The following is a 12,720-nucleotide window of genomic DNA, read 5'->3' as shown; positions in this document are numbered from 1 at the left end:
GTTATTGCAATCCGCAGCGGGAGCGTTTCTATAAACTTAATTTAAACTTACGTTTTACACCGTGCTTTGTTTCCCTTATGGACATGCTTGTATGCTTAACTCGCTCCATTCTCAATTGTTTAATAAATTTTTTGCTCTTCGCTGTTTGCGGCTGTTCCTCCATTTCCCCCTACTTCGTTGTTTTATCTTGCGAATATGTTATTGCAATCCTTAACGGGAGCGTTTCAATAAACTGATTGAAAATAGTTTTGCATTTACCTTTTTAGTAAAAGGCGAGCTTTTAAGCCTGAGAAATCACCGCGTAAATGCACACGTTTAATTGGACATGTGTTAATATGTATGGTTACACAGTATTAAAAGACAGTGAACAACGTCAGTTACCTTTGTTCCCGCGTTTGATAAAAGGTGAGCTTTTAAGCCTGAGAAATCACCCCGTAAATGCACACGTTTAATTGCACATGTGTTAATATGTATGCTTACACAGTATTAAAAGACAGTCAAAAATTAACGTCATTTACCTTCGTTCCCGCGTGTGACTCGTGCTGTAAATCTCTTCCTTGTTTTTAGTTCATGTGATTACGTAGGAGGCGTGATGACGCGATACGTGACTCCGCCTCCTCCATTACAGTGTATGGACAAAAAATATGTTCCAGTTATGACCATTACGCTTTGAATTTCGAAATGAAACCTGCCTAACTTTTGTAAGTAAGCTGTAAGGAATGAGCCTGCCAAATTTCAGCCTTCCACCTACACGGGAAGTTGGAGAATTAGTGATGAGTCAGTCAGTGAGTGAGTGAGTCAGTCAGTCAGTGAGGACTTTGCCTTTTATTATTATAGATATTATATTATATTATATTATATTATATTATATTATATTATATTATATTATATTATATTATATTATGGCGGCACGGTGGCGCAGTGGTAGTGCTGCTGCCTCGCAGTTAGGAGACCTGGGTTCGCTTCCCGGGTCCTCCCTGCATGGAGTTTGCATGTTCTCCCCGTGTCTGCGTGGGTTTCCTCCGGGTACTCCGGTTTCCTCCCACAGTCCAAAGACATGCAGGTTAGGTGCATTGGCGATTCTAAATTGTCCCTATTGTGCGCTTGATGTGTTTGTGTGTGTGTGTGTGTGTGCGTGTGCCCTGTGGTGGGCTGGCGCCCTGCCTGAGGTTTGCACCGTGTGTTTGTTGGCTGGGATTGGCTGCAGCAGGCCCCCATGACCCTGTAGTTAAGATATAGCGGAATGGATGGATGGATATTATATTATATAATTACGATAACGTGCAGTGAATACACTTGAGCATTCCTAATTTTCATACTCTTTCTGTGTACATTTAGCATTCATTTGCTCAGAGGTTGATGCGCTTGCTGCTTCCTGAGCAGCCCTTCTTTTCTCCTCCCTAGCGACCCGCTTCTTCTCTTCTTTGTCGGCATCTTTTCACGTTATAACTGATTAAGCCAGTGTTTGTACTGCAATTACTTAGTGCGTTTTCCTTAATTTTTTACTTAAGGTGGCATTTAGCCTTCAATCTGCCTCAAGAATGATTTAAGATAAGAAGAGGTAGGGGAAGTGCCAGCAAAGGTGGTAGGGATGAGAACAGGCGCCGCACGGCCGCCCTGCAGGGCACTGACGAGAGTTTGTTCTACAATGAAATAAATAAAAATAAAAAGAGGAATAACCTTGGAGGTCAATCATCACCCCGAAAACAGACAGTAGAGGTCAAATAGTATATGTGTGCCAAATTTCAGGTCAATAGGTGAAAGGGTTTGTGAGCTGCAGGTGATTTAAAATCCTGGACAGACAAATGGTAACATGTTATATAAGAAGTTCATATTATATTATATTTTTACCAAGGGGGACCTAAAAGGTTAAAAATTATTTTCAATTACTTTTTTACAGTTCAATGCTCTTATTACCCCACTCTGCACTTACCTTTCCCCCTTCATCTCATCAATGTTGTGGTCTCACAGTTGCTTCATTTGACTTCTTTGGGGCATGGGGCTATTATTGAATACTCAAACCACTCCACTTCACAACACATTCCAGCCAATGGCCTTGTAGCATCCATGTAAACCATCATGGGAGTCAGTTTTTGAATCCCTCTTTGTTTGGCCCCTGCCTGTAGACTTTTTGGGAGACACAAACCCCTCGAGAAAATGTGTTCCCAATCAAAATTACTGGTTGGTCTGTCCATGAGGATTTTGCCTACATAGTCTATTATACCATGACTCCTAAAGGGAAATGAGGATGGAAAGTGATTGAAGCAATGGTTTGTTATCGGAGAATATAATGCAGCCTCTGTTACATTTTCTGTTGTGGAATATTTCCCACATTTTACATGGTGTAGAAAATGAACTGCAGACTTTGGAAGTCATCACTAGTTTTTGCTGAATCATAAAATGCTTGAATGTCCATGAATTTCCACAAAGAGACAACTTATTTAGAGTCTGGGACATTAGCTAAAAAAAAGTAATTTGTCATCTCTGTCATTGCTGTCTATCTAGAATTACTAAGTATAACCTTGGAAAATGTGAAACACCCATACATCTTTGGTCACTTTGTCATCTGTTTCAGGGGACTGATCTGTGGTGTACTGACTGTAAGTAAGCAATCCATAGCTAAAGATAGTGGCTTTTGCTATATATTAAACTACATACACACTTGGTGTTTCAACAGCCACCAAGTGAAGCATTTCATAACATCACTAGAGAAAAGCCAAGCAAAATGACACCTTTTATTGGCTAACTAAAAAGATTACAATATGCAAGCTTTCGAGGCAACTCAGGCCCCTTCTTCAGGCAAGATGTAATCATGATTACATCTTGCTGAAGAAGGAGCCTGAGTTGCCTCGAAAGCTTGCATATTGTAATCTTTTTAGTTAGCCAATAAAAGGTGTCATTTTGCTTGGCTTTTCTCTACATTCATAATGGCTAACATGGTACAACACCCTAGTACTACATAACATCACTAGCAAAATTATTTCATATCCAAGCAGTTTAAGTGGAACTTAAATTAGATTTGTCATTTTATGAACACATATTGCAGTTTAGCACTGGGTGGGGTGAAATCTATCCTACCAAAACTGGCCAAGTCAATAGCATACTCCTAATTGAGGTGACAATCCACCCTCAGACACATTCACTCATAATAGCTCATACTACACCAGCTTATACTCACCAGTCCACCTAACCCACCAGATGCTGGAGGAAACTCAAGAACATCAAGAAAATGAATTAAGCATCGCCACCTCACATCTGCAAGAGACTAAATTCAGATCTTAACCCAGACATTGTCGGTGTGGACACTACAAGCTCTGCATGGATTTTTCTCCAGGTCCACTGATTTCAATCCCAGATCCCAGAGATATAAGCATTTAGTTAATTAGATGTTTTCTATTGGCTGAGAATGCGTGTGTGTGTGTGTGTGTGTGTGTGTGTGTGTGTTTGCGTGTGTGTGTGTGTGTGTGTGTGAGAGAGGGAGCCTTGAAATTATTATCTCATCTTGGCTTTAACATGCAGCCCTGGTTTTACCCAGATTCTGCCAGGGTAGACTCCAGTCACTGCAACCCTAAACTGGACAAAAGTGGGTACAAGAACAGAGAATGGAAGGTTTATTATTAGTAGTAAGAGCATTAATAGCAGTAGCATCAGTATTGTTTATTTAGCTGACACTTTTGCCTTAAGTACAATAACATTAAATCATACATTTGAGCTACCAATTGGTGCAAAATGAATAGGCAAGGCAAAGAAAGAGTGCAATAAGATTTTACTACTGTGGTCAGTGTAAGGACTCGGTGACAAGGAAGCAGAACATCAGAACATTTAGAGTAAATTAAGGGTTGATAGGGCTGGAAAATCTGTGAAATATTCACGGTGGGGAGACAAGGAAGCGATTTGCCTTCGGTTATTTGTTGTTAACAGCTAAAACTTGAAGTGTTCATAAAAAGAGCACAACATACTAAAGCATTAGTGTAATCAGCCAGTTGGAGACTTACCAGCTCATGTTACTCATTGTCAATATTTGCTGGCCTTTGTCTCCAAATACACTCAAAGACTTGCTTCCACAGTGTTTAGCCAGTACCAGAAAGATGACCTTTAATGTATAGGTCAATGATTTTTTTCACAATCAAATAATACTACGTCATTTTCATACTATTTATTCAAGGGAGGCATTGGTCGTTGGGTGCAGGTAAAGGGCAAAGTAAAATTCCTTCATCACCACTAACCTACTCGCTACAGTCGGAGGCTGCACTATGGATGCAGAGGGTCAGTATAGTAAACAAAGTCACATAAAAGATTATATATAAATCATAATAAATGAATAAGCTGTCTTACATCTGTGTTCAAGGTTACGCTTGCTAGCACTGAGCAGATTTGTGGTTTTTGGTTACAGAGGAGGGAGGGTAACCGTTTTAAAGTTCCAAGCCTTGCAGAAACCGCGACAGGAGCTTTTTCGACCCTGGCTTGTTCCAAGTATCCCATTTATCATTTCTGCATGCCACCACCTCCCTGACTAGAAACGAAACCTTTAAGTGAATTAGGATACTGTTGAAGTGAAACAATCGATCAAGGGAAAACTGGTCACCATAATTGGTTTTCGTAAATGTAATGGTCATAATTTTTTTTTAAGCGGATAGATCTGAGCCTGCCTGTAAGCTCTCTCTTCTCAATGGATTTCATCACATTAGGGTACCACAGTAAGAGTTGATTTTACACTTTTCAAGTGCAAAGTGCTGATAATTTAATAGATTAAGTGTTTTAATAAATTTTGGCAGAAGCTCTACACATTATTATTTCAAGATCATCATTGACTTGTTCTTTCGGGCAATTTGTTAAAATAATAGAACAAATGGGTGTTTGAAATCCTAATGCCACATTCAACTGAAGACAAATGCACGGTATATTTCATAATCACCCTAACGTACTTATGTTAGTACCCTCTAGCCATATTTAACTATCAGTAACTATGATAAAAATAATGTATATATTTTTTTTTAGATTCCACTCTAAATTAGCCATTTTCTTTGTCAGGTGACAGCTGAAGTCTTCAAAAGACAGATTTATGTTACTCCAAAGCCTTATTTCACTCCTCTTTGGAGAAGAATCTCATTGCTTTGTAAATGTCACTCTCAGTGTCCACTTTTCCAGTATATTGATTTTCAGCTTTCAAATCCATGTTGGAAGTCACCTTTTTCTGTCCGTCTTGGTAGGGTATCACGTTGGGTACAAGACAGGCTCTGCTCCCACATATAACCAATATTCTCCACAATGCCAGAGGTGTTGAATATGAACTGGTGAAAGTGTCTGTTTTGAAACTACTACTGAATATTACTTAACTTATCGGTAATTAGACAGTGATTGTCAATTTCAGTTTAAACTACCATACAAAATACAGACTTGTTTGTGAGAAAATATGTCTTTCCTGTAGTTGAGAAATTCTTCTGAAGAAGTTGCTTGACTGGCAGGGGACACCCAAGTTTAGAAAAGGCATTAAGGTGGCAAAGAGCAGAAGGCCTGCCCATACAAAAATAAAAGAACATACATTGGTGAAGACTTACAGCCACCAGCAGGGCTGGTAGCCATTATAGATGCTTTGGTGCCCCAGAAGTCATGTTTATGGTGCCACCAGTAGAGAAGGGCATTGCGTAAAGAAGTTGGGAGACCTATACCATTTTCTCAGGCATCTGGAAAGCAAAATAAGGGGACAGTTGTGCCCATGTTGCCCTTTTGAAAGGTTAGGAGGTCTAAGAGCTATTTTGTAGCCCTGAGCTCTTTAAAGCAAAGTAAAGTTCTGAATTGCAGTTGCCTCGGGTGCTAGTAAAGGACACTCTGGCTTTGTGGCACTGAACTTTATAAACTTGCCCATTAACCCAGAAGTGATGTCAGGTTAGCACTGGGCATAAACACCTTTTACAAGTAGTTTATTGAGTCTGTAAGGGAATTAGGATGAAAACCTCATATCAGACAGTTAAAGTAGGCAGAGGTTCAGCAAAAGTGAAAGACAAAAAATGAGAGGGAGCTCTTGGTTATGGAATCGAGAGGTGGTAAAGTGGACAGGTAGGGCAGCAACCAGAACAAGCTGGCAGCAGATTTTTATGTTTTTTATTATTATAAAAATTTGTGTTCATCCTGTCCTTTTGCATATATTATTAAATGAACACAATTTTCATATATTTTGGACTCCAGTCTCACAATTATAAATATGGAAAGTAATCAGTATGCTCACTCCATATTACTCATTCAATTAAATGCATCTTTTTATTACTTCATGTAATAACAATTTATCACATCCTGCACTGCTTTGCCAAATATATAACTCGAGTGTTATTCAATTTGCTTTGCTTCTGAGTGCAAATTTATTTTGAAACCACCTTGTAAGTATTAGGAGGGAAAACATCCTCTGTGTTCCGACTGATGAGCTGGTCAGGCCAGCTGTTGACAAGTGCTACTTTATGTACTCTGTGAGTGGTTACCGGGCATTGTAGATTTAGACATAAGTGCAAGAGGCCCACTTTTCACAATCAGAAATGCAGCTTTGAGAGAGACTGTTAGTTCTGCCTTTTACTGCAGGCCTTGACAAGTGATCGATAATGCCATAAGGTAGGAATAAAAAATGGTTTGGCAGCACGATGTCAGGTCATGGAGCACTGAATAGATAGTTTATAGCACTTAAAAGGACAGCATGAGAAGATTTGATCCAAGGCAAAGAGATCAAATGATGCATTAAGGTGAAGTATTGAGTCTCCAGCAGGGGAAGAAAAGAAAAAAGTCTTCATTTTTAAATTGACCATCTTGTCATGTCAACATTCGGGGTCAGAATCAATGAACAGGCCATCCCAGCCTTCTCATTCATTTGGCTTGGATTTTCTGAATGGGCCTGTTAGAGGCCAATGAAGACTATTGTCATTTATCCAACTGTCTCACCCCTTCAGATGTGGCAAAACTGGAGTGGAGAAGAAGGTAGCTTACAGAGTGTTTTTTTTTTACAGTGATTACATAGGGAAACCAAATCAAGATTCCAGAAAAAAAACAAACTTGTATTTATTTAAATCTGTAGCAGATTCCATAAATAACCATGAACAGATAACAGTTTGATTTTTAAAGGATTCAGCTTCCTACAATATACAGGCTAAGTTCAGATTTTATTGTCCTGTCAGTATATCACGATAGGCAGTCTGTACTACATACTAAGACTCCTGTTTTGTCCACATATTAGGAACCATTTCGGAGCCCAGATAACTAATTTCATATGCTAAGAACCCTTCCCAGAATGAAGTGGTTCTTTGTCAAGGAATGGGTCTATGAGAAACCACACAATGCAGTAAAATGCTGGTAAAGAAAAGTTGTTTTTGCAAGCGTGGATTAAAAAATGGATGGATGGATTATTTTCCATAGTATATTACTTGCAATTAAAAAATAGATAGAAAAAGTTTTCACTATTTGTATTTTTTTCTAATGAATTTCTCTCATTTCTTCCCCACAATTTAAAAAATTGTTTATAATGCATTAATCCTGTCGAAAATAAAGATTTAAGTGGTGTTTTTCAATTTGCCAAGGCAACCCAGTGGGTATTATTTTTCTCATATATCAGTAGTTAAAGTGAACTTATGCTTTTAATATAAAGTCATGCTTTTAAGAAATGTTCAGCTTTCTTTCTTTTCAACATGGCATAGTCCCACAAGAACTTAATTGAAACACAGAGGCTATAATTGTTCTGGTATCAATTTACACCGCAGTTCTCAAACCTCTGCGGTACTGATTTCCATTCTAACCAGTTTAATAATCAGGGGGCATCTCCTGTCAGGCTTACATAAGCTCCCTAGTCTTCTCTAATTCACAGAGTGTGATTCTGTTTTGTAAGAAATTCAGAAGGCTGTAGCCCTGAACAGGATAAACAAGTATAGAAAAGGGCTTGTTCAATATACTTTTGTCATTGCTCTTAAAACACAGGAATCTCAAGATTGTTCTTTATTCATTTGGTTTTCATTGTAAACATTTCATGTGTTAATTCTTTCCATTAATGGCTTCTAAATGTATCCCAGTAGTATGACAGGAAACAGCAGACACCGGGGCAAGTGGCAATTCACTTCTGTTTCATGTCTGTTGGCTACTTTAATATCAGACAGTGAAACAAATGAGCAGTATATTAAAAATTAACCTAAGGAAAATTAATCTTGTGACGAATAAACAAAAATCTTTCTAAGTTCTCAGAAAATGCATATTAAACTCCGCTATTTAATCATTGGCAACAAAATAACAATAACTCTCAATTAGTCTAGGAGTCACCATCCAGGCAGGAATGAGCCTCTGATTAATAAAGTGATTGGAACAATATCCAGTAACACAGGGTCAAATGAATTAATTTGAAATGACACAGTGTTCATACACAAAGAAAGAAGAAAAGTATACCATAGAACATTAAAAATATAACAGTCTGCTGTATTTGTTGGCTCTGAATCCCAAAAGAGCCCTGAGCCAAAGACATACCAGCCTAGGATATCAGCCTAAATGACAGGCCGAGACAAGGAGCTCAGCCTCTCCAAGACTCCCACTACTCACTCTTGACTATAGTTATGACCTACTTTTTAGGACTTGACTTGAAATTTAAGATTGACATAAATTGATGCTGCAGTGTGTCCCAGAGTAAGCCATTCCATCAGCTTTTGTGTTCAGAGGCTCAGCATGTTCCAGATTCACAGCGATCTCAGCAGGAATAGAGAGAAGAGCCGCATCCCAGTTGATCACTTATTTATTTATGTTAGATTTCATTTCCATCTGGTACAGTCTAATGTATTATAAGTGCAAATCTCCCATAATTCTTGAGACGTTCCCTGTTAAAATAAATAATATACTTGGTGCCTAAAAATGTGTTGACTTGAATTTTATCAGTGGACTTATCTGTGATAGGTAAAGAGTTAGGCTGTAAATTGGCAAGACTTAACAATAAGAGCCAAGCAATTGAAGAGATATGTGTAATAATCCCAGTAAACACCATACAGATTACTTATTTGAGCATGTCAAACGGGAATAGATACCAATAATGAATAATTCAAATGTTTGAGATCATTTGCTCTTTGTCAAACACCGTCTATTGGATGTGTCTGAATTATGCTAAAATAATAAAAGATATTACAGTTAAATTATGCAATTGATGTTTTTCCTGAAAAAACAAACAAAAAATATAAATAAAGAGTGTCAAAATGTTAATTCATTGTTCAAGCATACACTTGAATATGAAATATTGATATACAGTATTTAAACAGATTTTTTATCACTCTGCTTAAGTGTAGTGAAGATTTTTTCCCCAAAGTTAAATTCAATACATATTTCTTATGCAAGTCTCAGATTTAATTAGTATATCTCCTTTCACAAAGCACACCAAGGAGGAGAAATTGCAAGAAAAACAAATCTGGGATAAAGCTATTGAGAAACATCAGCTAGGGAAAGGCAAAAATAAATGTCCAGAGTATTAAAAATAACCCAAAGCACAATAAAATCCATTATAAAAGGAAGATAACATGGCATGCCTGTAAATCTGTGCAGAAATAAGATTCACTCTAAACTAAATATCTGAGCAAGAATTTGGAATTCTAAAGCCAATATATTCATCTGATGCTGAAAGAGGTGAAACTGGGCCTGTTAAAGCAATGGTTGCCTTGTCAGGTATTTCCCAAGACTCCGCCCACCAAATGCTGTTTACTTTTAACCACTCCTGCCTGTTTATCTTGTTAAATATCTTTAACCATCTGGCAATCATATAATGGAGGAGCAGAAGAATAAATGAGGTGCACTGACCGAATGTACAGTTCAGGTGAATTGTGGACTCGGAGTGAGTGTGGATATGTACATGAGTGTGCCTTGCCCAAAAGCAGTTTCATTTTTTTCTGTGCTATTTGGATAGACTCAATCTCCCCATAAAAATATCTATCTATCTACAGTGGTGTGAAAAACTATTTGCCCCCTTCCTGATTTCTTATTCTTTTGCATGTTTGTCACACAAAATGTTTCTGATCATCAAACACATTTAACCATTAGTCAAATATAACACAAGTAAACACAAAATGCAGTTTGTAAATGGTGGTTTTTATTATTTAGGGAGAAAAAAAACTCCAAACCTACATGGCCCTGTGTGAAAAAGTAATTGCCCCCTGAACCTAATAACTGGTTGGGCCACCCTTAGCAGCAATAACTGCAATCAAGCGTTTGCGATAACTTGTAATGAGTCTTTTACAGCGCTCTGGAGGAATTTTGGCCCACTCATCTTTGCAAAATTGTTGTAATTCAGCTTTATTTGAGGGTTTTCTAGCATGAACCGCCTTTTTAAGGTCATGCCATAGCATCTCAATTGGATTCAGGTCAGGACTTTGACTAGGCCACTCCAAAGTCTTCATTTTGTTTTTCTTCAGCCATTCAGAGGTGGATTTGCTGGTGTGTTTTGGGTCATTGTCCTGTTGCAGCACCCAAGATCGCTTCAGCTTGAGTTGACGAACAGATGGCCGGACATTCTCCTTCAGGATTTTTTGGTAGACAGTAGAATTCATGGTTCCATCTATCACAGCAAGCCTTCCAGGTCCTGAAGCAGCAAAACAACCCCAGACCATCACACTACCACCACCATATTTTACTGTTGGTATGATGTTCTTTTTCTGAAATGCTGTGTTCCTTTTACGCCAGATGTAACGGGACATTTGCCTTCCAAAAAGTTCAACTTTTGACTCATCAGTCCACAAGGTATTTTCCCAAAAGTCTTGGCAATCATTGAGATGTTTCTTAGCAAAATTGAGACGAGCCCTAATGTTCTTTTTGCTTAACAGTGGTTTGCGTCTTGGACATCTGCCATGCAGGCCGTTTTTGCCCAGTCTCTTTCTTATGGTGGAGTCGTGAACACTGACCTTAATTGAGGCAAGTGAGGCCTGCAGTTCTTTAGACGTTGTCCTGGGGTCTTTTGTGACCTCTCGGATGAGTCGTCTCTGCGCTCTTGGGGTAATTTTGGTCGGCCGGCCACTCCTGGGAAGGTTCACCACTGTTCCATGTTTTTGCCATTTGTGGATAATGGCTCTCACTGTGGTTAGCTGGAGTCCCAAAGCTTTAGAAATGGCTTTACAGTGATCCCTCGCTATATCGCGCTTCGCCTTTCGCGGCTTCACTCCATCGCGGATTTTATATGTAAGCATATTTAAATATATATCGCGGATTTTTCGCTGCTTCGCGGGTTTCTGCGGACAATAGGTCTTTTAATTTCTGGTACATGCTTCCTCAGTTGGTTTGCCCAGTTGATTTCATACAAGGGACGTTATTGGCAGATGGCTGAGAAGCTATCCAGCTTACTTTCTCTCTCCCTCTCTCTCTCTCTCTCTCTCTCTCTCTTGCGCTGACGTAGGGGGGTGTGAGCAGGGGGGCTGTGTGCAGCTGCTTCCTGAAGGACATGCTGAACGGAGCTTCGCATACTTAAAAGCTCAAAGGGCACGTATTGATTTTTTTTTTGATTGCTTGCTTTGCACTCCTTTGAAAAGGAAGATATGTTTGCATTCTTTTAATTGTGAGACAGAACTGTCATCTCTGTCTTGTCATGGAGCACAGTTTAAACTTTTGAAAAAGAGACAAATGTTTGTTTGCAGTGTTTGAATAACGTTCCTGTCTCTCTACAACCTCCTGTGTTTCTGCGCAAATCTGTGACCCAAGCATGACATTCTAAAAATAACCATATAAACATATGGTTTCTACTTCGCGGATTTTCCTATTTCGCAGGTGGCTCTGGAACGCAACCCCCGCGATGGAGGAGGGATTACTGTATAACCTTTACCAGACTGTTAGATCTCAATTACTTCTGTTCTCATTTGTTCCTGAATTTCTTTGGATCTTGGCATGATGTCTAGCTTTTGAGGTGCTTTTGGTCTACTTCTCTGTGTCAGGCAGCTCCTATTTAAGTGATTTCTTGATTGAAACAGGTGTGGCAGTAATCAGGCCTGGGGGTGGCTACGGAAATTGAACTCAGGTGTGATACACCACAGTTAGGTTATTTTTTAACAAGGGGGCAATTACTTTCTCACACAGGGCCATGTAGGTTTGGATTTTTTTTCTCCCTAAATAATAAAAACCATCATTTAAAAACTGCATTTTGTGTTTACTTGTGTTATATTTGACTAATGGTTAAATGTGTTTGATGATCAGAAACATTTTGTGTGACAAACATGCAAAAGAATAAGAAATCAGGAAGGGGGCAAATAGTTTTTCACACCACTGTATCTATCTATCTATCTATCTATCTATCTATCTATCTATCTATCTATCTATCTATCTATCTATCTATCTATCTATTGCTACTTTTTTCTCTTATGACTATTTATGTAATGAAAAATGTGATGGATATCATATGCTCCAGTAGACAGAAAATCTTGTCTAACCAGTTTCTTTTCCTTCCTTCAGCATTACAGGTCCACAGACAAGGAGAGCTGAATCTGGCCCTTCCAGCGGAGCTTCAGGGAGTTCCAGTGAATCAGAAAGCAGCTCAGAGTCAGACTCGGACAGCGAGAGCAGTTCCAGTGACAGCGAGTGCAATGAGGGTTCACGCAGCGCCACTCCCGAGGTACCTATTCAAGAAACTGCTGTCTGCTACCTGCAGGAAAGCTCAGATCTCCCCAGAGCCAAATGAAATCTTGGAACCGACATTTATCTGCCACTGTGAAGAGATAACTAATCTTGCTTTAACTGGAAACATGC

At 38.9% G+C, this 12,720-nt stretch overlaps 1 protein-coding gene across 2 annotated transcripts in view; it reads left to right on the top strand.

Annotated features, from left to right (window-relative positions):
* Positions 1–12,720, top strand: part of aff2 (AF4/FMR2 family, member 2) — a 684,414-nt gene that overhangs the window by 575,711 nt on the left and 95,983 nt on the right. For both annotated transcript variants that reach the window (XM_051935183.1, XM_028816861.2), the window contains exon 10: positions 12,427–12,586. In XM_051935183.1, coding sequence (XP_051791143.1) covers positions 12,427–12,586 — 160 coding nt within the window. The remainder of the gene's footprint in view (positions 1–12,426; positions 12,587–12,720) is intronic.

Source organism: Erpetoichthys calabaricus, chromosome 12 (genome assembly GCF_900747795.2).
Source record: "Erpetoichthys calabaricus chromosome 12, fErpCal1.3, whole genome shotgun sequence".
NCBI lineage: Eukaryota > Metazoa > Chordata > Cladistia > Polypteriformes > Polypteridae > Erpetoichthys > Erpetoichthys calabaricus.
This window is presented reverse-complemented; position numbering and strand designations above follow the sequence as displayed.